Source organism: Lissotriton vulgaris, unplaced genomic scaffold, assembly GCF_964263255.1.
Source record: "Lissotriton vulgaris unplaced genomic scaffold, aLisVul1.2 SCAFFOLD_840, whole genome shotgun sequence".
Classification (NCBI taxonomy): domain Eukaryota; kingdom Metazoa; phylum Chordata; class Amphibia; order Caudata; family Salamandridae; genus Lissotriton; species Lissotriton vulgaris.
The window spans coordinates 169,482-197,416 of record NW_028242307.1 but is presented as its reverse complement, the minus strand read 5'-3'; the positions used below and the strand labels follow the sequence as shown (position 1 = coordinate 197,416).

Here is a 27,935-nt window from a genome sequence, read left to right as displayed (position 1 = left end):
TCAGGGCAGAGTCCCGATCCTAAATGTAAAGTTCATGGCACAAATGCCGGCTGCCACGTAGGTCAGTGATTATTGGGTCAACAGGATAGCCATGTCTGATTGCTCATTCATCGGCATTCCTCCAGGACCCCCAAGGCAACGCTGGCAGCCTCTGCATCAATTTTCGCCGACTCCGATAGTGGCTTTCTGTCGATTTTGCTTTTGACGACATGGCTATCCTGTTGACCACACCATCACCGTCCTGATTAAGGTTTTACGGAAACCTTTTTTTAAAAAATTATTTATTTTATTGCGGTGAACACAAATACAATTTCCATTATATCAGTATGCAAGCAAGCATCATCAGAAGTAGTGAGCCTATAACGAAGTACCATACACAGCCGTGTAGCCCACAACCCATAGGTCAGGCGGCATATAAATGAGGCAGTACAACATACAATTAGAGTATAAGCTTGCATCATACACTAACAAATATAAAAAACACCACGTTTTATAAAAAGAACTTTAATAGACCAGAGGTGCCCTCTTACCGCTGCAAAGCGTGTCCCTGTGATCCAAGCCCTTAGAAAATCTATACTAATACCCAGCCAGCCAGAGTCGAGCCCAATACCGTGATACGTGTCACATGATAGCGCTCAGTGTCTATGATGGGTAGCCTGCTCAGCCCGCCTCCGTGTCCCCCTCCTCCCCCGTGGCAGTCTCTTCTGATCTCCTTGTGGACTCAGCTTCATGTTTACATCTGTAGTCAAAGAATAATCCCCAGAAGTTCTTGGGCCTGCTTCTGGGGGGAAGGAGTTCACTGTAGTTTTCTGATTGCGTGCAACAGTATGTTAAATCACTAAGCCACTGCTCAGTCCTGGGGAGGTGGCCCCTCATCCAGCTCATCGCCACCCGTCTCTTCGCCAAGAGCAACCCCAGGTCTACAATCCTCCGCTGCGCCTTAGGTAACGGCCTGGAATAGCCTAGCAGTGCGAGAAGCGGGGATGGGACTATCTCACCCTGTATGACATTACTCAGCTCTTGGAACACCATTCCCCAATAAAGCTGTACCCCCGGGCATTCCCAAGCAAGGTGCATAAACCCGGCGTCTGGTGCATTGCATCTATCACAAGTCGCATTGTCACGAAGCCCAAACCTGTGTAGCCTTTCCGGTGTGTGGTAAACTCTGTTGATGAACTTGAAATGCACAAGCCTATGTCTGCCGTTAAGGGAATTGGACCTTGTGTTGGAGCAATAGTAATACCATGTTGCATCAGAGATTTGTGTATCCAAGTCACGTTGCCAATGTAGTTGCGCCTTGTTATATCCAGCTGCCCGCTCCGACATAGTCATCTTATAGAGAGTGGATACCATTTTTTCGGCTCTTCTGTTTTAATGACGTAAGTGAGTTCTATGAGTTCCGGGGGTTCCTGCAGTTCGTCCCCAAGTTGTTCGCGCCACGCCTCTCTGATTCTATGGAATTGAAAGCGTTACAGCACAGTAGGTCGCAACTCCTGTGCATTGAGATCACCCACTGTTTTTAGGGTCCCGCCTCGAACATATCTCCAGCTGTACATATACCGAGGGCTTTCATGGCCGCTATAACGCCTTGGTCTCTGCACGGGGCCAGCCATACCATCCATTCAATAGGCATCAGCGGTGCATATAGGAGCACTCCAGCGTGATACTGCAAAATTGCATGCCAGGAATGTCTGGGTGAATTTAGCGAGTCGAGCAAACCCGTGCGTCTGTCTGCTGTGTCAAAGGTGGCCGCCGGCAGTAGTAATGGGGCGGCAAAGAGTCTTGCCAGCTTAATATATGGTGCACTCTCCCTAACAGGACCCACTGATGCAGGTGTGCCCCCTGCGCGACACAATAGTATAATTCAAAGTCCGGAGCGCCCAGGTTGCCTAACTGGACGGTAGGACCAGTACTTTCTACTGAACTCTTGCCGGTTTACCGGCCCATGCCAGTTTAATCATCAGTGACGTGAGCCGTGAAAAAAATACAAAGGTAGCACCATCGGGATATTCGTGAACAAAAACAGCAACCTGGGCAATACAATCATTTTCATTATCGAGATACTTCCCAGGAGGGAGAGAGGCAACCCGATCCATTTTTCAACGTTATCTTCCAATCTATCTATAGCCCTGCCGTAGTTCTCACAGAATACCGTTTCAGCATCAGTGTGAAGGCGTATCCCCAGGTACAATACAGACTCTGTTCTGTGGCCCACCGTAGTGGGTATTCCATCTCAAATTGCTCTCTGGTTTCCGTGAGAGGGAACGCAATTGACTTGTCCCAGTTCACCTTCAATCCCGAGAGAGCACCGAACTGCACCACCTCACGTAAAAGCGGGGCTACATTCGTCTCCGGCTCCTGGACGTAAAGCAGTGTGTGGTCTGCATATGTTGTTATTACTAGCTGTATGTGGGGAAGTTAAGTCCCCGGTGTGAGTGATATTCGCGCATGGCGCATGCCAACGGCTCCACGACCAAAGCGTACAGTGTGGGAGACAGAGGGCATCCTTGCCGTGTGCCCCGTCGAATCCTGATAGATTCGGTGACGTTGCTACCGATTCTGATGCGGCAGACGGGTCATTATATAGCACTGAAACCATCTGCAAGAAGTTTGGGCCAAGCCCAAGTCTCGCAAGTACTGCCCGCATGAAAGACCACTCCACGGATTCGAAGGCTTTCTCCATATCCAAGAAGACCGCCATCGCCATCGAATCCGGCCTCGTATGTTGGATAGCCCCAAATACCATCTGTAAATTATAGGTGAGGTTTCTGCCCGCAACAAACCCCGCTTGTTCCGGAGCAACCTAATCCGGTTTCAGCATGGCTAGGCAGGTCGCCAGGACCTTAGCGTATATTTTTGTATCCACGTTGAGGAGGGACAATGGCCGGTAGGTGCCGCACTCATCAGTAGGCTTATCGGGCTTGGGAATGGCAACAATAAGCGCTTCTGTCATCGATTTAGGCATCTGCCCAGGCTCAATCATGTCCGTAAACAATGCAGAGAGGTGCGGAATCAGGAGTTCTAAATACGTTTTATAAAACTCAACTGTTAAGCCATCCGTGCCTGGCGCACTGCCCGTCTTCATCCCACCCAGTGCCTCACGTATCTCGTCAAACTCTATGGGAAGCATGAGGAACTCCCGTTGCGTGTTCGTGAGGAATGGGAGTTGAATATGTTCCAAATAGTCCATAACCTCCTCCTCGCTACACGTCGAACGCGACGCATATAAGTCAGAGTAGTATTCTAGGAACCGCTTCGCTATCTCCTCTTCCTCCGTGATAAGTGACCCCTCCTTTGATTTGACCGCCAAAATAGTCACTCTAAGCTTCTTTTGCTTTACCATATTTGCCAGGACCCTCCCCGGCCTATCTTGCTCCCCATAGGTGCGTGCTAGAGCGTACTTCCCCAGATGTCTGACCTCCGTGCACGCCTCTTCCTGATATTCTGCTAGCAGCCCCTTCATTTCCTCCAGTGCGTCTGCTGCATCCCCTGTCAATAGTCGGCCCTCACAATCCGCCAGCTGTCGCTCCAGGCCCGAGAGCCTCCGGCGTATCGAGCGCAGAATTCCAGAATGTTTACTCATGGCAACACCTCTAAAATAGACTTTAAACGCCTCCCAAACCGTTTGAAAACTGTCCACCGTACCTGTATTAGTTTTAAAGTATGTCTCAATTGCTTTGTGTAACTCTTCCGGAAGACCGGGTCCAGCAGCGAGTACGGCGGAAACCTCCATGTAAATGGGGGAGGGGCCATCCGTGGCAACGAAAAGCAAAGTAGTATAGGTGAGTGATCGGAGAGGGTGCGGGGCAGTACATGACACTTGCGAACTAGAGAGAGCATCCCTGGCGGAGCCAGCCAATAATCAATGCGCGTGTGTATGTTATGAAAGGCAGAGTAATGTAGTGTACCCTCCCTGTGCTGGGTGCAGACTGCGCCAGACATCCGCCAAGTCCTCACTGATAAGTATCCTATCTAATTCTCTAGCAGCTTTTGCAGGGCGTCTATCCGGGCCACTAGAACGGTCCAAGTCAGGGCTTCTGACCATGTTAAAGTCCCCGCCCCAAAGTACAGTCCGACTGGGAGTCTCCCGGACAACTCTAGCCAATTGCACATAGAACTCTGGGCTGTCCTAGTTAGGTCCATAAACATTAATTACCAACATCTCCAGTACCTTCCCAGCCAGTTTAGATATAACAAATCTGCCGTCAGGGTCAGCCGCCACCTTACTTAGGGAGTAGTCCGATCTAGGATTGTCCCATGTAAGAACCCTACGGGCATGGGTCGTAAAGGCAGCGGCATTGATCTGCCCTCTAAGCCTCCCAAACTGTAACCTAGAGCTGTTCTCTGAAAGGTGTGTCTCCTGTAGCACAGCTAGGTCCACACGGTGTCTAGCCAAGTAATTTAAAACCTTCCTAATTTTCCAAAGGCCGTTAAGGCCCTGAACATTGCACGTCAAAGCATTGAGGCTCCCTGTCCCAGTGTTCCCAGAGACTTCTTCGGGCATATCACTCATAGCTAGCTAAGTCATGCATTATCCTACACACAGTGAACAGTTGTGTTGTACATATTGTACAAAATATCTTGACACGCACCTCATGGCCATAAACCTAAAACTGCCCAACCCCCTATCCCCCAGCTTCCCCTCCCACAGCGGACCTCCCCTAACTAGGTCGATAACAGTCTACTCTTGAGCCCCCCCAGATGCAAAAAGAAAGAAATAACCAGCTAGGTGTTACCACGTGTGGGCGGGGTGGCTACGAACCCTTCAAAAAAGTCAAGTGGTATCACAATGTCCACCGCCCCGACCAGCCCGCTAGCCGGCAGTCATGTGTCCCCCAAACCTTGCAGCCATCGTGGGAAAGCACCTTATGGAACGGCCCTCAATCCTGTTCCTCCAGGCTGCCTCCCACTGCCTCATCCAGTAGATCTCGTTCCGGTGTTTTCCACTGCTCCTTCGCCCAGTCTTTAAGCACCTTCTGCAATGTCTTGGGTGCTGTAAAAAAAATGTGTCTGGCCGTTCCTGGTAACTTTCAATGTAGCCGGGTAGAGCATAGCATAGTCCAGCCCCTGCTCGCGCAGTTGGCGCATCATCGGTACAAAGTGTTTCCTCGCTTCCTGGACCTTCGCAGTGAAATCGGGGTATAATGCAATGTCCGATTCCTCAAACGACAGTGTCTGTTTTTCCCTAGCCACACGTAAGGCTGCGTCCCTGTCCCTGTAGTTGAGGAACTTAGCTATGATCGGCCTCGGCGGTGCACCCGGCTTCGGGCGGGGGGCCAGCGCCCTGTGCGCCCGTTCAATAATGAACATGTTGGAGAAGACTTCCGCTCCAAGTAAGGAGACCAGCATGCGTTCAATCAATGTCTCCATCCGGCCCATCTGTGCAGTCTCCGGCAGGCCAAGGATACGAACGTTGGAGCAACAAGAGCGGGCCTCCAAATCCTCCGTCTTGTCTTTGAGCACCTGTAGGATCTTGCCCAATTGTTTGTGGTCCCTATCTATGGTCGTCTGCGCTTCTTCCACCTCGGTGATCCTTCTCTCCGACATGTCGAGACGCTCAGCGTGCTTGTCAAGCCTCTCAGCCATTCTGTCCACTCTATACGTTAGTGCGTCAATTTTCACCCCTAGGGAGGTGATGCCTTCCTTTATCCATAGACTTCAACATACTATTTAGGTCCTGCTCTGTTTCCGGCGATGTGACGCGTTCGCTCTCACTCCCCGCGCCTTCCTCTTGAGATATGGATCGCGTCTGTGTGAAGGGCAGTTTTGATTGCCTGCGATCTGTCTTCCCCATATTGGCGGTCAGGCACACTCAGCAGTGTTGCAGGAATGGAGAACTGGCTTACCCACACCGGAACTGGCCAAACAATCGTGCGAGCACACCGCAATGCGAGGGGCTCAGGGCCGCCAGCGGAAGCCCCAATAGGTAGCTCCAGGACTTAATAAAACAGCTCCGGGCAGGACACCAGCCAGTCCCAAGTTCTCACCTTGTAGACAGCGCAGCCCCAGTGTATCACTGAAGGGCCAAGATTATGTCCATGCTCCGCTCCCGTTCTCCATCCAGTGCCAGGTGCCTATGGGGCAGTCCTGCGCTGTCGTCCCCCTGCCGATCTGCGATGGACAACTCTCTCTATATGCTCCACGAGGGCTGGCACCACAAGGTTATGCCCCCACACGTCACCGTCATCTCCAGTATGTTGGCGGCTTCAGGTACCCACAGACTCAAATGCCATTCAATGCCTCAATGTACGAGTGCAGAGGTCACCAAGCTCACTTAAAGTGGTCACCTCGTCCAGCGGTAAAGGGGTCTGATGCTGTGAGGCAGACCTATATCTGGTGCCGGTCTCTGTGGGGCAAGGGGCAGCCCCGCAGCACGCCACCGATGCAGCCAGTCTGGTGCCACCACAGTTTCCCCCCGAATAAACCGGTCAATGATCCGTGCGCACTGGGGAACTCACCAGCCTCCTCATTTGCCCCCTGTGAAACACACGGTCTCCGCCATCTTGCTTTCCCGTGGCGTAGAACAGCTCGCATTCACCAAGCGCCATCCACCGCACTTTACCGGGTCCAATGGCCCCCACCTCCGGAACAGCAGGGTGGCTTCTGCGCCCCCGGCCTCAATCTCCGCTTATGTTTGTGGTCGCGACCGCCGCGACTACATCAGCCGGCCGAAGCCGCGCGTAGAGTCACGTTGTCGCGGCGCCCAGCTGCGTGAGGCCGGTGCTCAGCGGCCTTCTCCACCCCCAACCCCACATAAAAACTTCTTGGGCGTGCGTCCGGCAGTCTCCACTCTCGGACAGCAGGACCTCCCAACTAGCCCTAACAGCCAGAAATCGTGTTGGCAGTGGCTGAGGGAACGTAGGATAATTAAGGATATGTTGCCGGCTCGTCGGAGCCCGGGAGCTAAGCGGCCATCTCCGATTCGAGCAAGCTCCGCCCCATAAGGTTTTACGGATACCTAACGCTACATTTGGGGTCGAAACGTCGACAACCTATCCCCCTACCAGTTTGCCCAACCCATATTTAGGATATTTGTATAACGCACATGAAGCATGGTGTTGCCGAACTGTGTTTTGAACATTGGTTGTTTTTCTCTTGTTTTGCTGGCTCTGTGTTGAAGCTAGCGACGATTAATCTATAAACCTTTAGCTAATGAGCATCATTGTTTATTTGTCAAAACCTTGCACAGACCTTCCTCTCACATTCACTTTATCCTATTCTTTCACTTCCTGGGGCACTAATGTTATTCCAATAAGAAATGTAGTAGTTGTATGATATAATGTATCCCTATACACATTGTGATTAAACAACTGTGTGCCAACTACGTAGATACTTTTGTTTATTTGTATATCTATGTCTATTTATGTCTGTCTTGTTTTGATTTAATACTATTTACTGGGACCCCTCTCTTATTGTATCGTATTGCATCCAGGTCCCATTGATTTTAATGGGTATACCCCTTTACTGGAACGCTGTTCACAAAACTTGACCTGAGAGCTGGGTATCACTAGTTAGTCCTAGATGAACCTTCGAGATACATTACAACATTTTCAACGCATGTAGAGCTGCGGCGATATATAAAGACTGAGTTTTGGAATATCAAGCGCAGCCGAGGTATTCCAATATACCATTAGAGAACTGCCGGTCAACCTTCCAGGAACAGTAAACGTCAGTGATGATATTCTAAGACTGTACAGGAACACACTAGCCGACTGCGACAAGTTCTACAGAGGATACAAGAGGCGGGCCTTACGTTGCATAAAGAGAAGTCTGAGTTTTTGAAACGGAAACTGCAGTTCTTTGGATATATCTTTTCGGCAGAAGGAGTAGCCCCAGACCCTGCCAAAGTAAGCAACATCAAGTAAGCTCCTGCCCCAACCAACGTGACAGAAATGGACAGCTTCCTAGGGATACTCAATTACTGTGGGACTCAGTGGGAGATTCAAAAAAGATCCGTCCTCATTGACCACACCGCTGAGAGAGCTGACAAAAGCTTCTGTTCCATGGCCGTGGGGTGCTGAATAGGAGACTGCGTTCAAGCTGACCAAAGATGCTTGCCTGAGCAACACCCCACTCAGGTACTTTGATCCACAGCAGCAGACACAAGTTGCGGTTGATGCAGGACCCAAAGGATTAGGGGCTGTTCTTCTGCAACGGTCCAAGAATGAAGACGAATGGGCCCCGGTAGCCTTTGAAAGCAGATCCCTGACCCAGACAGAGCAAAGATACTCCCAAATCGAAAAAGAGGTAATAGCTGTACACTGGGGGTGCCGGCATTTTCATTTGTATGTGGCCACCGCCTCTGGTTCCTCTGTTTACCAGCACAGCATCCAAGCCATCTCACTGCATCGATAATTGGATTCTACAGCTACAGGAGTACAATTGCAGAATTTAGTATCATCCCGGGACTTACGATCCGGCTGATTACTTATCTCGTCATCCCAGAGAGGCCACCTGTCAGGAAATAGAAGAAGCCAAAGAGACCGAAGCGTATGTTTGGTAAGTGTTCGACCGGTCCTGCCCATTGCCCATATCTCTGCGAACTATGTGAAGCGACCAGACAAGATGCCTGCCTCCAATGGGCGTTAGAAGCAGTGCAAACCAACCAATGGCAGTCATTCCGCACCCAAGGCACTATCCTCACCTCAGTGGCAAAGAAGACAATTGTGAGCCTCTAATTAAGGAAGTCAAAACGGATGATGGTCCGCCGTTTCAAGAAAAGGAATTCGCCTAGCACCTCATGTCGCTTGGAATTGCACACACGAAAATAACCCCAAAGTGGCCTCAAGCCAATGCAGAGGCAGAACGTTTTATGAAAACTTTGATCATAGTGATTTGCATAGCAGTGGCAAATGGGGACTCGGTGGAACAGTCTATCTATTCTTTTCTGCGAGATTATCGGCAAACATCTTATTCTACCACAGGGTGTGCTTCTGGGCACCTGTCCATGGGAAGGGTTGTGAGTGACTCTATTCCACATCATTCTTAATGGGTCCCCACTGAAGTAAATGAGAATGAGGTGCATGCTTGGAGAAAGAAAGCCAATGACTAATCCAGTACCCGGCGCAGAGTTGAGCAGTCTCAACTTCACGAAGGAGATTTAGTATTAGTGCAAGACAGACATCCTGGCAGTAAATTTTGACTACTCTTTGAGAGAAACCCTTGGCAAATCATTAAAATTTGTGGCACGCAAGTCACTGCGAAAAGAGGCATGGATGTGCTCACGAGGAATGTGTCAGCTTTCAAGACATACTTTGGGGGGCATCACCAAGAATTGGACTCGGCAACTGACTGTTCTCAAGGACACGAGTGGGAAGCTTGGTCAGAAAGTGCTTCTAAGACACGGGGGCTGAAGGAGGAGAAAGACCCTCTTGTCCCCCCAGACATCATTTCCTAGGCATCTGGGAATCCTAAGGTTACAGAGTATCCTAGCCAAGGGTGTGCAACATGCTCTCAATATGCTTTGAGGTCCAACCCCAACCGTCAAGTAGATTGAAGGACTACCATTGCTGAAGAGCTGCTGGTTGGAGAAAAGCAATCTGGATGCCTTGCAGGCCTGGTTTGTGAATGTTGCAACTGTGAAAATTTTAGTTTGAACTTTAATTTTTGGGAGGAATGTTGTATCGTCTCTCGCAATACTTTGTTTTGGGGTTATACTAATGCAATCACGCTTACACGGGGGCGAGCCTTTAAGTTCTACCCGCTTACTTGGTCTAAATGGTTTTGCCACATAGTGCAAGTACTTGTTAATAAAAGTGTGTGGTCTGGCGTCAGAGTCGAGACACACGAGCACCAAATCACCTAAAGCTCGGTGTGACAGTGTTTTCCCTTCGGCCTCAGCCACAAGGCCAGCGCGTACCGCACTCTGCAGCACGACCCCGTGTTCCCCTGCTCTCGAGTGTGCCAGCGTCGCAAAAAGAGGCTGTAGTGCCCGACAGGGAACACAACAGGCATTACACTTTCAAGAGATGATTTAGAAAGTTTGATTAAGGAACCTGTGCATTCAACTTGGAATGAGATCACAGAACAGACGCCAAGAGCAAACAGAGATGAAGTTGAAGGTCCGAAAGATAAATATGTCCAAGGACAGCAGTTTCAAGATTTGCTCAAGCATATCAGAGAAGTGCTCAGTTTCCAAGCTAAACTACAACAGGAAGCAGAGGAATTTATTTGCACAGTCTGCTTCAAGAGCAGTTGATGATTTGCCTGTCCATGATGTCATCAAGGATATCATTTTGAAATAATGGAAATATATTGAGAAGGCATCTTTGCAAAGATTCCTGTCAAGGAATCTTTGCAAAGATGCAAGGCAGTTTCCGCAAATATTTCGCCGTAAATTAAATTTTTACTAATAAGGCGTCATCCTCTTATTCTGAATACAAATGAAATGAAGGTGGAACCATCTTTTAAAAGGCTTTAAGGGGCATCGAATTTCACTTTAAGAACAGAAACAAGAGTGGCCTATACTGCATAAACGTTGTTATTATTATTAAACTGAATTTGTAAGGCACACAGCTACCCCAAGAGGTTTCCCAGCGCCAACTGGTAGGGAACAAGAGCCAAAAAGGGAGTCAAAGTTTAAACAACCAAGTCTTCAGATTTCTACGGAATCTACCATACATGGATTCCTCATGCAGAGAAAGAGGCATAGAATTCTATAGGGTGGGGCCTAGGTAAGAAAAAGACCAACCCAGCATATGGGAGCGTTTGATTTTAGGAATAGTGAACCTACTTTGCTGGGCAGAGCGCAAAGGTCGTGAGGGAAAATAGATAGTTGTACCAAAGATTGCAAATATTTCGGGGCCACTCCCATTTTGATTTTAAACATATAGCATAAGGCTTTGAACTTGATTTGATTCTCAATCTTTAGCCAATGCAGATCGCAAAGGTAGCCAGCGACTGAGGCAGTTTTAAGTATGTTACATAGCAGTCTAGCTGCCGCATTCTGCACCACCTGAAGTCTTTGGATCTGGGTTTTGTTGGATCTCAGCTAGAGGACGTTACCATAGTCCATTCTAGACGTGACCCGGGCATGAACCACCATCTTCTGCATAGAGAGAGATATCATCCATAAGATTTTTCTTAACCGCTTCATGACACAAACACATGGGGAGGCCACTTTGTTGGCTTGTTTCATTGAGAGACGGTCGTCAATGATGAAGCCCGGATTAAGAACTTGATGTACTGGCAGGGGCAAAATACTCATTTCAGAGAGCCAGGGATGGGGTTCCCAAAGATCGTGATTTTTCTTAGGATCATGACTTTCGTCTTTCCTTCATTAAGTTTGAGTAAATTGTTTTGCATCCAAGATGCAATTTTACTCAGACCTGACTGAATGGCCGAGGGTTCAGATCCCTTAGAACAGAAGAGGGAAAGGGCTTCAGACCTTGATTGAAATGTTAATAAAAGGGGATTGACCAATCCCACATTCCAGTGAAGATGGTACTTTTGGCTTAATTGTTATCTGACTCAAGTTTGATGATTTCAAGTCATGAGCCAGGTGACTGGTGCGGCCATTGAAGGAAGAAGATTATTGTGGCTAAAACTATGGATGATTGATCAGTGACAAAGATCACTGGTTTATCCTTTGCCCTCCCTGGGAACAAACATATTTGGTCGTGATGATGTGATACAAAAGTCTTTGCGGACTTCAAAGAGAAGGAAAGCCTTTCTGCACAGAATACCCTCTCAAGAACTTCAGGATAACAAGTGTTCACTTTAGTGGTTGGGCCCATGCATAGGGGGCCTCCATGTCAGAGAAATCCCAACCACAGGCAAACGGCTCAGAGTTAAAAAGGTTTAAAGTTCAACTATATGGACAGTCTGGTAGGAGGAATTTAGAAGTTTCTTCCTCAGTGAAGAGCTTTCATAAAGGAAAATTGGGCACTCGTCATTGTAGAGCTGGGATATCAAATATATTTGCAAATACATCCCAAAATACATCCCCAGACCTGCTCTTCAGGGTTTCCTCTCGTCCGAGAGTGGAGATCAAGAAACAATGATGCTGCAAGGAAATAAGGGTTGGATGAATAAAGCAGCAATAATTTGACTACCACAGCTGCAGGGAGGGTGCAGGATGTACTCCGTGATCTTAGTACCAAAACAAGACAGAAGCTGAAGTGCAGTGTTATATTTGAAACATGACCAACATTCATCCAAGGTACCCCATTCAAAATGGTGACTATGCAAACAATATTTCTATTGATTGGAGAAGGAATTGTTTTTCTGACATTTAACTTCTAACGGCATGCATTCATGTACAGATTATCCGGACAATCACCAGTATCTCAAAAACGTATTCACCGTTACCAAGTGGGAGTCTCTCCTTTTGATTTGCCATAATCACTAAGGATATTTACGAACATACTAGCTCATGGTGAAGCTTCATTACAGTTATAAGGCATTCAAAGTACTTTGATTATTGGCTTATTTCTGGATCTTCTTTTTTAGGGGTCAAATCCAGTATAATAGATGTATGCAGACACCTGGAGTCCTTGGGGTTCAGAATTAATCGAAAGAAGTAAAGTCTGGGATCAAGAATACAAGCTTGTAAGCTCATCTATTAGAGATATTGGTTATTCACTATGCATCAAACAGGTCATGGCTGAGGTGCAGAGTTTAATGTCACTGTCTACATCTCAAGTCCCTTGGACTCGTTATCATTTAAGACCTACAGTGGTTCGTGTTCTCACTGTTTACTGGTCTCTGATGTCTCAGACTTACAAAACCTTGATTCCATTTTCAGAAATGCTGAAACTGCAGCTTCAATGGTGGCTGGATCTAGAAAACTTACCAAAATGATTGTGCTTCACCTATCCGAATCCCTGAATAGTGACAAAAAATGGCAACCATTGGGGTTAGGGCATGACATCGGATGGTGTTAGACCTGGCATCATTGGCGTGGGTCTCCCTCCCTCTTTGCACTTCTTATCTTTTCTATTGACTGGATTTAGGTGCTCTGGGTGCTGTGCCACTGCTAATCAGTGCCACAGCGTGAATGCTCCATGTGTAAAGATGACTGTATGAATTGGGATAACCATAATGCCTAGGTCTGTGTAGCATGTTCTAATAGCGAGTTACCCTCCATTTCACTGTTTACTATTGTGAAGATATCCGTTCTCATAGACCGGAATGGGCAGGCTGAGGATTACCTTCCATAATCCTATCTGACCCCAGGAACCTGATAGGAAATTCAAATTTGATATGTTTGAGCTCAGGACAGTAAGATACACCTTTTAGTAAGGATCATCTATATATCCCATGTTCGAAAATGCCTCTTCTAGAAACAAGGTATTTTCTTGCCTAATATCTCCTGTAGGCTTTGCCAGTATGTGTATTGGCAGTCTGGTTTAAGAGCAGCAGGGCCAGCTGGGTCCGACCTGGCTGGAGAGAGAGATCGGCATGCAGAGCATGGGGAGTGTGACTCTTTGATCTTAGGGGGCCATGCATGGTAAGTTGAATGATGGCTGCACCTCCCATGGGGTGTCTGATAGCAGACAACCTCTCATTCTGAAAGGGCAGGATGTCGCCTCCTAAACCAAGTGCTCCCCGACCCCACCAAACTGGTTCTGGCTGGATACAGTGATTTGTGACTTTAGAGAACAAAGACTTTTTAGGTATAAAATGCTGCACTGAAACCTTTTTCATTTGTGTTCCTTCTGGATGTCAAGACGAAACTCTGTCCGAGTGAGAAGAGGAAAGGACTTTGAAACTTTCATCAAACTTGCTGAAGAAACGACCTGAGGGCCTGAATCGAGAGCGCCTCCTGCTGAAGTCTCAGGGACATTAGACTTCACCCCGTCAGCCGTCGGAGTTCCTGTGCAAGGAATTCTACTTGCAGGTAAGGCCTCCGTAGAGTAATCCAGAGCCTCTAGTTCTACTGTGAGGAACGTGGACTGATAAACCTTCGCTGGACCTGTGTGGGACCCTGCAGCTAAGAGAGAGCTGCCGCCGCAGAGAGCCCTCCTTAATTTGAACCTTCAGAACCTTCGCTGGGTCTGTGTGGGCTCCTGCAGCTAAGAGAGAGCTGCTGCCGCTGAGAGCCCGCCTTAATTTGAACCTTATAAACCTTCGCTGGATCTGTGTGGGCCACTGCGATTAAGAGAGAGCTGCCGCCACTGAGAGCCCGCCTTAATTTGAACCTTCAGAACCTTCACTGAATCTGGATGGGCCGCCGCAGTTAAGAGAGAGCTGTAGCCACTGAGTGCCCACCATTGTGCCAGCCTTGTCGAGATCAGCCTTTGTCCTGTGGTCTGCAGCAGCTAAGAGAGAGCTGCTGCCGCTGAGTACCCGCACCTTGGCCAACTTTGCATCATCGTGATTTGTCCTGTGGGCCAACGCAACTAAGAGAGAGCTGCTGCCGCTGAGTGCCGGCACCCTTGCCAACTTTGCATCATCGTGATTTGTCCTGTGGGCTGCCGTAGCTAAGAGAGAGCTGCTGCCGCTGAGTGCCCGCACCCTTGCCAACTCTGCATCATTATGTTTTGTCCCGTGGGCCGCCGCAGCTAAGAGAGAGCTGCTGCCGCTGAGTGCCAGCTCCTTTGCCAACTTTGCCTCATCGTGATTTGTCCTGTAGGCCGTCACAGCTAAGGGAGAGCTGCTGCCGCTGTGTGTCAGCATCTTGTTCACCATCGTCAAAGATTGTGGCTATCATCTTGTGGGCCACAGCAGCTAAGACAGAGTTGCTGACTCTGTGAGCCCACCATGGAGCTGCATGACGCGAGTCATTGCCACCATCAGCCCGGGATGCTGCAGCCGCGTGCGGCTGCACCTGAGAGCCCGCCTGTACCCGAGTGCCCGAATCATTGTGGGTGCACGCTGCGGACCACTGCAGCCAAGACTTGTGGTCGCTGGGAATCCACCTGTCACTGTCTCCGCTTCTTCGAGAAGCTGGGTGCTGTGTCCCCTTCTAACGGCAGGTACCTGGTGCGCAATGAGTCACATAGGACCCGGCCTTGAACTCAGTCAGCGCAACGTTCTGGTGGATACGCTAGTGCATTCTTAAGTCCCCACTGATTTACATGCATTGTGGCTTGTTAAAACGCTTTGAGAGTCTTTAGTTAAACCTTAGATAAAGATACTATGTTTATATACCTACTTGAGTTGTGTCCTTTTGTGGTGTCATGACTGCCTTATTGTGCATGGTCAAATGCTTCACACAGGCCTAACTGCTCGTGCTACATTACCACAGGGTTGAGCAGGGGTTACCAAAGGGGGTAGCCCTCTTGCCCTTACTTAGGAAGAAGTGTCCCTATTTGGACATTGGCACCAGCCATTGCCAAAAAGAGACCCCCATTTCTAACAGATGGCATGGAGGTGAAGCAGAAGTGGTCTAATTAAGAGCAGGTACACTCAACATTAGAAGACGTTGATGGCCATTTGATATGTGCTGCAGATATTTTCGGTTCACCTGGACCGGAAGTTGATTTTGGTCAGGACAAGCAATCAGGTGGCATCAGTCAAGGGCCACAAGGAATCACATGCTAGCGGAGATAGTAATGGATGTTTCGTCATGTCCAATTATTGGGACCAATGGAACATTCATGTGGATAGGCTCAGGCGTAACATTCCTTCCTCCCTGAAGTTTCACTTGAGTCAGGAAATGTTCCATGGAATAACAAAGCAATTTGGCATAGTTAGACCTATTTGGATCTCTAAGCAATATGTTTCTTCCTCAGTTTTGTTTGGAGATTTGGTGTCGTTAGACTCAAATGGTGGATGCTGTACTGATCTGATGGCCATGATCCTATTGGAGAAAAGGCATCCTACTTGCCTTTTCTCCAATTCCTATCCTTATGAGGGTACAGAGGAAGATTCAGGAGAGGATGGTTTTGATTTTGGTACCTAATCCAGTTGCTTCAAGGGATTTGTCAATTGTACTGAAGGACTTACAGGGAAGAACATTTGATCCACGAGAGGAGGCTTATAGTTCTGTGCTCTCCGCCAAAGTAGCTTTTCTAATAGCAATAACTTCTGCTAGAAGAATAGGCGAGCTAAAATCACTGGCAATCTCTTACCCATATCTACAAACCTTTCCTGATAAGGTGGTTTTTAGACCGGATTCCAACATTTAAACCAAATGATCAAAAGCAGTTAAATTTATCCTAGAATATAATATTTACAGTTTTTAATGAGGATCCATCTTCTTCTGTTCCTGTATCATTGGTTATTAAAAGGGTGCTGGTAGTTTACTTGGAGAAAACTAAGGATTTTAGAACTTTGAAGGCCCTTTTGTATCCTATGGGTGGGAAACAAAGGCAAGAAATTATTTTCCTCCACTTTGAGCAGGTGGGTCAAACAAGCTGTAATGCAAATGTATTGGTAGGCAGGTCAGGAAGTCCCATCACCTTTACCAAATTGATCAACGAGGGCAGTATCTACATCTTGGGTAGAAGTGGGTGGAGTCTCCCTACAGGAGATACATAGATGAGGCACATGGTCATCGCCACATACCTTTGTTAAAACTTTACAGATTGGTCTTGAAAAGTCTGTTAATTTTGCTTCTGGTGTTTTTCGAGCTGCAAAGAAAGGTTACGGTTCAGACCAGCAAGGTCCAGGAGACTCTCCAAAGTCAGGGGAGTCAGGGCAAGTCTGGAGCAACAAGGGAAGCCCAAGAAAAGTAAAGTTGACCCTCAAATGGACTCACAGGCCGGAGGCACAGGGGTCACAAGAGGACCTCGAGCACTTTCACAAAGAAGCAGCCCATGGAGCACTCAGTGCGAGGAGGTTGGTGTTCTTTGTAGAAATGGTGCCAGAGGTTGGGGCTACACGGAGCCCAATGCACTTGCTCAGGAAACATCAACAAGCATATGCAACTGCAAATGAACGCGGTGCACAGGGGTACGGGTATTGCAGCCCCTAAGAGGGATTCTGACCTGTGAAGTAATTGCATATGAGGTAACAGTATTAAATCGATTCAGACTGTAATTATGTTATTGTTGTTGCCCTTTTAGTTATCCTTGTAATGTATGACTGGGAGGGGCACAGACAAAGGGGAAATTATCCCATTACTAACTGGTAATCTTTATTATGCTGAGTCCAACCCACTCTCCCTCCCTTTCTTGGTGGCACCTACAATGTTTGATCATCTTGTTACAGGCAGGCCACAAGGGTGAGGCAAGGGTTTTTTAAAAGTCACAAGTACATCAGAGGAGGGACTATTACTTTGTTGCAAGTTGAAAGAGAAAAAAGGCTTGTAAAAAGGGTCTGTGCTGGGGTAGTTCACATCCTAATGTAAGGACTAGCAAGGAGCACTTGGACTCTGGGTAACGAAGATTAGCGATAATAATAGGATTATTATTACTATTATTTATGGAAATGTGTAAAGGGCACTTACACAAATATGCTAAATGATGACGAATACAGGCAAAGAAGGCGATACTTTGCACACTTTACATATAACTTGGTGGGCATTAGGATAATATTGGACCCAGTTTATGCTGCTATATGCTGCTTCCATAATAGTATGAACCATGGAAGTGAAGAGTACCAGAGTCTAGTTATTTCTTAGAGATTGTTAGTCATGCCCTCTCTCCACCAAGGTAAAAGATGCAGCCCAATTACATATTCCATTGAGAAAGACAGTCTTTGTTTGCCTGGCTGGGTTGCAAGTTACTTTGTAGTATAGTAAGGTGATTGTCACGTTTAATTATTTGTTATTGATGTACACCTGTGTTCTCTAGATTTTTTGTAACTGAGATAGATTTGGTGATGGATATATAGAGGTCTTGTTAGTTTTGAAGTTAGCGGCACCCTTTTGAGGAGAGGTGTGAGCACAGACTCTCTTACCGAAACTAGGACAACTCCTTATTTGAACAACTGAATTTATGTAGAGTTTGATGCATTGAGCAGGCATTTCTACACACTAAAGAAAGTGAAGTGGTTGACGTTGATGATTGACACAGTCCTCTAGGTAAGTGGTAAGTGATGACAAAGAGGGTGACTTTTGTTATTTTGGGGATCGTGCTGACTGAGGAGTGAGATGTAGTTGTGGCAAAGTTTTGTAATTTCTTGATGAAGAAGTAGACCAGTTCATTCCAGAGATTAGGGACTAATTGAATGGAATGGAGTTTATCTCCAACACCAGTTATGTAACTAGCTTCAGGTATAAGCCAGAATGATGCAAGGCCTACAGTGTCATAATCGATGATTACGTCATGGAGTGTGTGTCTCTGTCTGACTGGTAAGTCTCTGTCACATGTATTCTGTATTCTGCTAGTTAATGTGTTGGTGTAGTTGGGTCTTTGTTGCAGCTGGTTGCCTTGCACTTATGTAGAGAGTTTGTATCTTTGTTGAGCCTCTGCGATTATAGAGGGCTGTGGTGTGTTGGCGTTTTGAGGGTTGAGGAGAGAGACTAGTAAGTAGGCATGGTTCACCTCGTAATATTTCAATGTTTAAGGCTTTTGGATGATCTAAACAAACCATAGGAATTAGGAGGTATAGGAGAGTAGTGCCATGAAAGTTTGAGTGGCAGTATGAGTTTCTGCGAGAAGTGGTGTTGTGAGTGAATGTTGGTTTGATGTTTGATGTTTTGTGGTTTTTATATAGCGCACGTACACTCCAAGGAGCATCTTGGCGCTACTGACTTCACTGCAAAAGTAGAATGTTAGGGTGTAGTAGCTGAGCTTTAGATGGCTTTAGACTAGAGTCTTGCATTTTGCATCCGATAGTCCATATATCCAGGTTTTTAGTAGTTTTTTATAGATTTTTTCTGATGGAGATGCTCTGAGTTTAGCTGGAAGGGTGTTCCAGGCTTTGGCGCCTAGGACTGCCAAGGATTTGCCACCCTTGGTGGACAGTCGAAACTTGGGTATGGTCATTAGATTAGCTGTAGCTGATCTGAGTTCTCTATTTGGGAGGTATCTGTGAAATTTGGTGGACAGATATTCGGATCCGCACTTGTGGAAACCTCTGTATGTGATCAGAAGGATTTTGAATAGTATCCGTTTCTGGATAGGGAGCCAGTGCAACGCATTCAGAGCAGCTGATGCGGATGATTTTCTAGGCCATCTCAAGACGAACCAGGCCGCCGCATTTTGGATCATCTGCAGTTTATGTAGGGTAGATTTTGCCACTCCTGCGTACAAACTGTTGCAATAATCAATTCTCGATGTTATGAGAGCGATTGAAACAGTACGACGGGCGGCCAGTGGCAGGTAATCAAAAAACTTTCTGAGGCCCTTGATTATGTTGAAACAGACACCGGCCACTTCTTTGGATTGCTGTTTGAAGGACAGCATGTCGTCAAATGTTATTCCTAAGTTGCGTGTTGCACTGATGGTATTGGGGGGGGCTTCCGCGTCTGAGGGCCGGCATGTAGGAGGGGAAAAGATGTTATTTTTCCCAAAGGGCAGGATCTCTGTTTTAGCAGAGTTGCACTTAAGATGGTTATTGTGCATCCATCCAAAAGTCGCAGTTAGGCAATCTTTCAATATCTGTTCGGCCTTCTCTGTGTCCTCATCTAAGACCAGGACCAGTTGGGTGTCGTCTGCATATGCAATCGTGGTTACATTATGCGTGGCAATTAGGTTGATCAGGGGTGCCATATACAGGTTGAACAAGGTAGGGCTCAAACTAGAGCCCTGGGGCACCCCTGACCTGACCTCCTTCTCCTCTGAGTAGAAGTGTCCCAATTTGGTTATCTGTTTTCTGTGAAGCAGAACATTTTTGAACCATTTCAACAAGGTGCCCCCAATGCCTGCCTCAGCTAGGAGATGTAGTAAGATGGTATGGGACACCGTGTCGAATGCTGCAGATAAATTCAGGAGAATTAGGACTGCCTTCTTCCCCTGGTCAAGTGCCGCTCTTATGGTTTCTGTCGTTGACAGGAGTGCTGTTTCTGTAGAGTGGTTGGCTCTAAAACCTGCCTGGTTTGGATGTAGTATATTGTTTGTTTCTAGAAATGATGAAAGTTGTTTATTTACCAGGGTTTCAGCACATTTACATAAGGCGGGGAGTTGTGAGATGGGTCTGAGGTTGGTTAAAACGGATGGATCATGTAGTGGTCTTTTTTGTAGGGGTTTTACTATCGCCGTCTTCCATGTGCTGGGGATTTCCCCCGACTGGAGTGAGGCGTTTACAATGGTGTTAATCATGGGGTTGACCTCATCTTTAATTGCGTGGACCAATGCAGGAGGGCAGGGACATTGTATGAGATATCTCATGCAGATCAATTGTAGTGAAAGTATTCCATCTGATTTTATCTGGGTTGGTTTCTAAAGCTAGATTGTCAGTACTTACGATCACTTCTGGAAAGTAATGTTAACTATTTTTTGTTCAAAATAATCTGCGATTTCATTGCAGAAACTCTGTGATGGAGGTATTTCCTGTGACAAAAACCCTGGATCTCGGAAGCTTTTTACCACACGAAAAATCTCTTTTTGATTATTCTGAGATGTATCTATCTTGTTTGTGAAGTAGTTTATTTTGGTCTGTTTAATTTGAGCATGATAGTTTCGTCTAGCTGTTTTATACTTATCCTGGTCCTCTTTTTTATAGTGTTTACGCCATGTACGTTCGAGCTTGCGTACTGTGCGTAGTGTCTCTTTTAGATCTTTTGTGTACCAGGGGGCTGAGATTTTCCCTTGTTTAGGTTTTGATTTAGTTGCTCCTCCCGAGATTATTTTTTCCCCTATGGTTCTCATCCATTTTTCATGGTTAAGATGATCAGAAATCACATTCTCAATGGTCAGAGGTTTGTTTTCTTTAACCCATATGGGTAGATCCGGATGTTCAATTATTTTTGTCCAGCAGGGAGTTGGTTTCTGATGTCTGGGTCCATTTGGTTGAGTTTTGTTAATTTCCCTTGTTACGAGGTGAAATGGTATAAAGCTATGGTCAGTCCACGTCTGAGGCAAAGGGGTAGATACTTTAATGGTCTCAAGGTTAGAACAGACGCAATCTAAGATATGGCCCGCGATGTGTGTGGGGTCTTTTGTAAGAATCTTTAATCCAAGCACCTGCATGATAGCTTTAAAACATTGTGCATTTGAGTCTGTCATATTATCAAGGTGAATGTTTATATCTCCCAGTAGTGTGAAGTTAGCTGCTTTAAGCGTCAAAGCGGTAATTACTTCCCCCATGCTATCCAGAAAATTATCCATTTGTCCTGGGGGGCGGTAGATTAATGCTCCAGAGAACATGAAGGAGTCATGAGCCTGTATATTGAAGGCTAAGCTTTCTGCACCTTTAATATCTTGTAGCTCCGAAATGCTGCATGTGAGTGTCTCACTGTGTATGATAGCAATTCCCCCTCCTCTATGTATAGGTCTGTTGAGTCTTTGTATCTTATAGCCAGGTGGTAGTGCACAGGTAATATCTGGATTTGACCATTCTCTTAGCCATGTCTCCGTAATCATAAGACAATCCAGATTGTTCTCTGCGAGTAGATCATATATGTGCAGAGCATTCTTGCACATGGAACGTGCATTTATTAGTCCACCTGTAATAGTTTTATATCTACTTTTAGGGGAGGTCTTAACATAGGGTTGTAATGTGTGTTTACACATCATACATGTGATAGGATGATGTGTTGGTGAGTAGTGCTATGCGTGATTACGACTGACTATTGTTCCATATATGGGTGAGTGTAGTTTTCTTGGCTGTAAATGAGTGGTGCTTAACACCTTGGCTGCTGTGACTTTTCCCCTCCTGTGCTGAAATTCCTTGAATTCTATGGTTTCATGACGAGCTCAGCTCGTCATAAGCACAGCTCAACTGTGCCTCATGACGAGCTGAGCTCGTCATGAGCATCGACAGGGTTAAGTGAATGAGCAGTGTTTTGACTTATGGAGAGAGTGGAGCTCTGGGCTGGTGTGTGGTAATTCCTAGCATTGATTGCGAGTGGTGGAAAAACGATGTGAATGTGTCACTTGTAGCACAACCATGATCTGTCTCTTGCTGTAACCCAACAAAATAGATAGTCGTGCACAACCCACTGCATTACAAATGTAAATTCAAGAATAATAGCATTTCCATGAAGAACCTAGGGTAAAAAATGGCTAGTACAATGCCAGCATAGCCGCAGTACATTTCAAGCAAACCTTCAGTATCATGTCAGAATAACGAGTAAAGGGTTATGGGATTTGCAGTACATTGCCAGAGAAGTCTCAGTAACGTCAGAGGATCCAAGTGCAATTTCAAGTCACCCACTTTATTGTGAGATGGCCCCCAGGTCAAGGAGTTGTGACCTCAGTGGGATGTAATTGGACTCTCAGTACAGTGAGGAGGAATATGAAGTACAATCGAAGGGAGTACTGTACAATGTTACCCTTGTTAGTAGCATAAGGGGCCCTCAGGGGAGGTCAGGAGACAGTCTGAATAGCTGGGACTGGTAGACTCCAGGAATGGGCAGTGCAGATGCAGAGAAAAGAGCAGAAAAATATACATATAGAGGTTGGGAATGGTTGGTGTGGTAACTGTGGAGTCTGGGCACAATATTAGTAGTTATTTCAGCAATAGGTGAATGGTTTATGATCATTTGGGTTGCGATTGAGAGTGGCTATGGAATGATCATTATGTTTTCTCAGTCAAAATATATCTACAATGAGGGTCTTACAGCGCTTATGGAGCTTCCAATAGTTGGTGAGCAGACAGTGCCAACGAACGCCATTCCAAGCACACCATTATCATAGGGACCTCGGCCTCTGCAAGAAAAACACATAGCATGAATACAGGCAGATCCTTATGTAGCTCTAGGTCATCCCAGTTGCACTCAATGGAGATGCTGACCACAAGGATTAACCTCGTTTTCCTTAGGCACAAGTAGGAGAAGAAGGATGCACTTTGCATAGTAAATAAGAGAGAGCTCCCATACCTGTGTGTCCACTCTGCTCAATAGTTTGGGAGAAGCAACCAATAAAGCACCTCAAATTTGTCTTTGGACATCAAAGAGACTCATATTTTCCTGCAACAGACCTCATGGAGAACAAAAATGCTTATTGCAGAGCAGCTTACATGAGCACTATGAACACATCATGTAACGGGATCCTTTGTGGGATGATTCATTCCATCAAAACTCCAAAAGGAGTCTGAATCACACACAGAACACAAAGTCATCAAGGGTAAAACGAATCTCTGATTGCCTATCAATTTCATTATCTGGGCCAAGTTCAACATGGCCATCTTTTACCTCTCTTCTGGTCCAGGAGATGTTTGACTCCCCAAGGACCCACACCCATTATCCTTCTTCCATCAGCTACCATCCCTCCTTAAGACCTGCGTGACTTTTATTGAAAAAATGACCCTCTTCGAAGGGTCACCCCAAACTTTTTGACTTCCTACTCCCATTTTTCTGACCTCTTTTTTGTTGGCTTTAGGACTGGGCAGTCTACCCCAGCCAACCACCAGTGCTAACCAGTACAAGGCTCTCCCTCTAAATCATGATAACATTGGCTCATACCCAATTGTCGTATTTAATTTACGTATAAGTCCCTAGTAAAGTGCACTACATGTGCACAAGGTTTGTAAATTAAATGCTACTAATGGGCCCGCAGCACTGCTTGTAGCCCCCTGACCATGTCTCAGGGCTGCCACTGCAGGGCCTGTGTGTACAGTTTACTGCCACTTTGACTTGGCATTTGAAAACTACTTGCCAAGCCTTAAACGCCCCTGTTAAAACACAAAAAAAAGTATACCCCAAAAGTAGGCCCTAAGTAGACCTATAGACAGGTTGCTGTGTAAGTAAGGGGTAGGACATGTACTTTAATGTTTTGCATGATCTGGTAGTGACAAAAAGCCTATTTTGTTTTTCAGTACTGTGAGGCCTACTATTCTCATAGGTTAGCATTGGGAATTCCCTCATACAGTTGTAAGTGGTAATTATTGACCAGAAAGGGATACCTTTTTTATGTTTGGTATATTTAGAAAGGCAATCATAAATCCTCCTTACTGGTGAAGGTGGATTTCACATTACAGTTTTAGAAATGGCCCTTTCGGAAAGTGGACATTTCTATGTGCTTATAACTCTCTGTGCTTTGCAGACTATCTCCAATACACATCTGGGCTGTGTGGCAGTTCCCCTTTTTGCATTCCCTCCAGACAACCATAAACACAGGAAGGCTAGGTGTGGCTGAGTGCTCATCTACATACATCTGCATTCTGATGGCCCTTCTTGGGCAGGCTGGTGGAAGGAGCTCACCGTACACTTCAAAAGGTAGTGGCCTAACTCCACACAAAGGACTGATTACCCCCCACTTATAGCCTGGCAGACAGGACTGGGTTGGAAGTGATCTTTGTGCACTTCAGAGAGCGCCATTTCAGTCACCCCTATATAAACAAGCATTTGCAATACAGTAGGTCTCACATTTGCGAGAGTTTAAGCTATTGGCATTGTAAATGACAATGTCTTATCTGTTTTGATAATTAACACAAAAATAAAAGGCAGCGTCATTTACAATGCCAATAGCTCAAAATCTTATAAATGTGAGACCTATTGCATTTCAAAGAAGCGCCTGCCATTGTCCGGGATACTTTGAAAGTGGAAGAGCATTGCTGGAAAGCATATGGTGCCTACAGTAGGTGAAAATCATTAAAGAAAATAGTGCTTACAGACTAAATGAGACGTATCGTGTAACAACCAAAGTAAAAGGTGCAGTCCTCATGGGAGGTTACAAATGAAGACAAGGCGGGACTAAGGAGGGACTAACAAGTCTATTGAACAAATCAGAAGCCAGCATTTACAAAGGACAATGACACAAGGCAAATATGGGCAGGGCTTCAAGTCCATACTCGAATACTGTATGCCTCGCAGAGCAGCGCATGCGCTGCCCAGGCTGGACCTAAAAAGGAAGCGCTACTTTGGCAAATCAGGGACTTCCTGGGCTAGATTCCATTTCTTGGAAAACCACCCCACTAGTTTTCTCCCTGTGTTGCTAATGTGCCAACACATCAAAATATAAAAATCACACTGTGAAACCACAAACCATACAATGACCCGAAGGGAACCATTTCTACCATTGTTTAAAACTACATTTCACGGGCAAATCTCATAAGGGACCTGAGTTTCACATTTTTCCGCTGCTCTACAGAAAGAGATCCTACCTAATCATGGATACCCAACTAGCCCTGGGTGGAGCTCAAGAATCCCAAGCACAATTATTAAGCTTTTACAACTCCTCATCTTAGCTCCTTTTAAGGAATGTAAGATTGGACTTTCCTGCTTAGATATGCTGGTGCATAATACATACTATCAAAAAAACTTGCTAGTAATATTTGTTACATCTAACGATGAGGTGAGCATATTTTACCACTAACTACGCTGTGTTTGTTTTATGATAGAAATCTTTGAACTTTACTAATGTGAGCCACCATTTCTGTCTAAACAAGCTAAATTGATCAACATTGACCTCTGTGACTACATAGCGAATATGTATTTATTATTGAAAATATGCATGTGTTAAATTTAGCAGTCTGTAGTGGTCACATACTCCTTTCTGCACATAGTTTTATTAATGATATACAAAAGCTACAGCACATTTAAAAATATCCCATTGTATAGAATGACTTGGCATTGATTGTATTTCTCTCTGGCCTACAGCATTTTCCTAACCACACAAACAAACCATCTCTGAAGATGAATCAACCGTTCTAAAATATTTGAGAAGATACCATAATCAACTGGCCTGAACGATGGTTTCTGTAGGCAAAGGCTGAGGCCGACGATAATTCGCAGTCCTTGGTCCCATGGCTCTGTAATAAAAGCCTGGATGTCAGACTTTTAGCCATGAGCTAACATACCTGTTTGAACTAGTCTCGTGCCAACAGAAACACCTCAAAAACTGAACACATTTGTCTAGCTGTTGAACCATAAATGGACTCTTTCAAATGGGCTAGCGAATAATCACCCATACATAAGCATGCAAATGATTTTGTAGCTGAATATTAATGGCCGACATTCTACCACTCGTTGCTGGTTGGCACATTCCGAATAATGTCACTGTGCGTCGATTAGAGCGATAGCCAATTGGCTCATCAACGAGCAACCAATCACGAGGCGCAGGAGGGTCTGTAGGGTCGACGTCTCGTGGGTGAAGCCGAGGGTGCACGATCACCTTTTATTTGTCGATATGAAAATGTTAATTTGCAAGAATCGTTCAATCAAGAATACAATCGGGCTTTATGCCGCTTTATCTTTTCTGAGTAAGCTGGAACGTTAACTAAAATCCCTCTTGAGGTTTCTGCTGAACACAAAAAATGCATTTTATTCTCTCTGGGTCTTTTACGAGCAGGCTGTTTCAGCATGCACAGTGGTATCCTAGCATATTGTTCTGATTCCTGCGTGCACCCTTTACACATCAAATGACATGAAATGAAAAATAAGTAACATGGTAAAGACAGTAATGAGAACGCTTGAGCTAAAGTGCCTCTTGAAGAAATCGTAATAAATTCTCGGATTTCTAGTCTGCTGGCGCACTCTCCATTTAGAATAAAATCAATGATCAATGTCTGCATGGAGCCAGCATTGGGCCTACATGCCTCCGTAACAGAAAAAACAAGCTGTTACCATTGTGCAAAAGCAGCAGTTTGTTTATATTTGCATTGCGCTTTCACTTTAACGATAGCTGCCGCCACACACAGAACTCCTGGCGTTGGCAGGCAGCTATTGTTAAAGTGAAAGCGCAATGCAAAAATAAACATTCGGCCGCCCTTGCCAAAGCCGAATGAAAAAAAAAGTGCTTACTGACTAATGGAGGAGACAGTGTAACGCCGCAAGTAACAGATCCAGTCCTGATGGCCGGTCACAAAAAGAGACAGGGCGGTAACAAGGAGGGACTAAGAAGCCTCATTATCAATCGGAAGCCATCATTTACCATGGACAAGGATACCAGCCAATGAAAAAGATGGGTGAAGGTTTCCACATCATTTCAACATCATACCTAAAACAGCATGTCTATCAGAGCGTGCAGCACATGCGCTCCAACGCTAGGCTCGACCTAAAAAGGCACATATGGGTATAAGTACTGGGTCTTTGACCACATCAAATTAGACACTTTTGAACCTTTATCCAGACTTTGCTGGCGCTACATATGCACATTGCCAGAAGGACTGCTATACTGCCAGGAGGGACTGCCACTTGGCAAACTGCTCTGATGTGTTGGCCTGCTGCTCGTTGAGCTGCAGAAGGGACTGCCACTGTGCCTACCTTGCTGTGCTGGCCTGATGCCTGCTACCTCTGCATTGTGACTTTGAGTGTTTTCCAAGGGCTTGTTGGCTTGCCCCTTGTTCCTCAAAGTCTCAGGTCCATAAAGGACTTCACTTCCTGGATTTTTATTATTCTGATGAAAGAGCCACCCTACGGGCACCAGCGCATCCCCAGTGCTCTACTCTGCATCAGGAAGGACTTCACTATAAACAGACAAACTCCACACTTCACTGCCATACAGCGCTCTCTTTGTGCTGCAAGTATTAAGTTCAGCACCACTCGCTGAGTAAAAGCACCCCGTTGGGCCTGAGCCAGCGCCAACTAGTCGAGGGAAGCCTTTCCAGTGCAGTCCTGCATTGCCATAACAGCCAAGCGTCCCTGGAAGTGATGCATATGCCGAGGCCATGCTATGTGCAACAGAGGAGATCAGTGGAACTTTGCTGAACCTGCTGCGACTGCCCGAGACCAGCCCCACACGGCCCAATGACGATCCTCTCTCCCCACATGAGGGTCCCGAGTGTTGTGAGAACCGCTCCTGCACTGAGAGGTACTATGTCCCCCAGGGCTGCACGGCGGCACAATAACTTGTGCACCCAGGCCCGAGAGACCTGTGGCTAATTCTTGGTTTGGAGGTACCTTGGAGCCTGCTCGGCACAAGACACATAACTTTTGATCCCTTGCCGGGATCCCTGTTCCTCACACCCTCCGTCCAGATGACTGCAACAAGCATTGATCACAAGTGCTCCTCCGGCACTCTCCATAGGAATACTGCTGTAATTACCCTAAGCAAAGCAAC

The 27,935-nt window shown here is 46.2% G+C and overlaps 1 protein-coding gene across 1 annotated transcript in view; it reads right to left on the bottom strand.

Annotated features, from left to right (window-relative positions):
- LOC147669001 (disintegrin and metalloproteinase domain-containing protein 9-like) overlaps positions 1–27,935 on the bottom strand; it is a gene marked incomplete at its 3' end in the record, with an annotated part of 870,311 nt that overhangs the window by 679,878 nt on the left and 162,498 nt on the right. Inside the window, exon 8 of the mRNA XM_086948294.1 lies at positions 22,556–22,643. Within this exon, the coding sequence (XP_086804420.1) occupies positions 22,556–22,643 (88 nt within the window). The remainder of the gene's footprint in view (positions 1–22,555; positions 22,644–27,935) is intronic.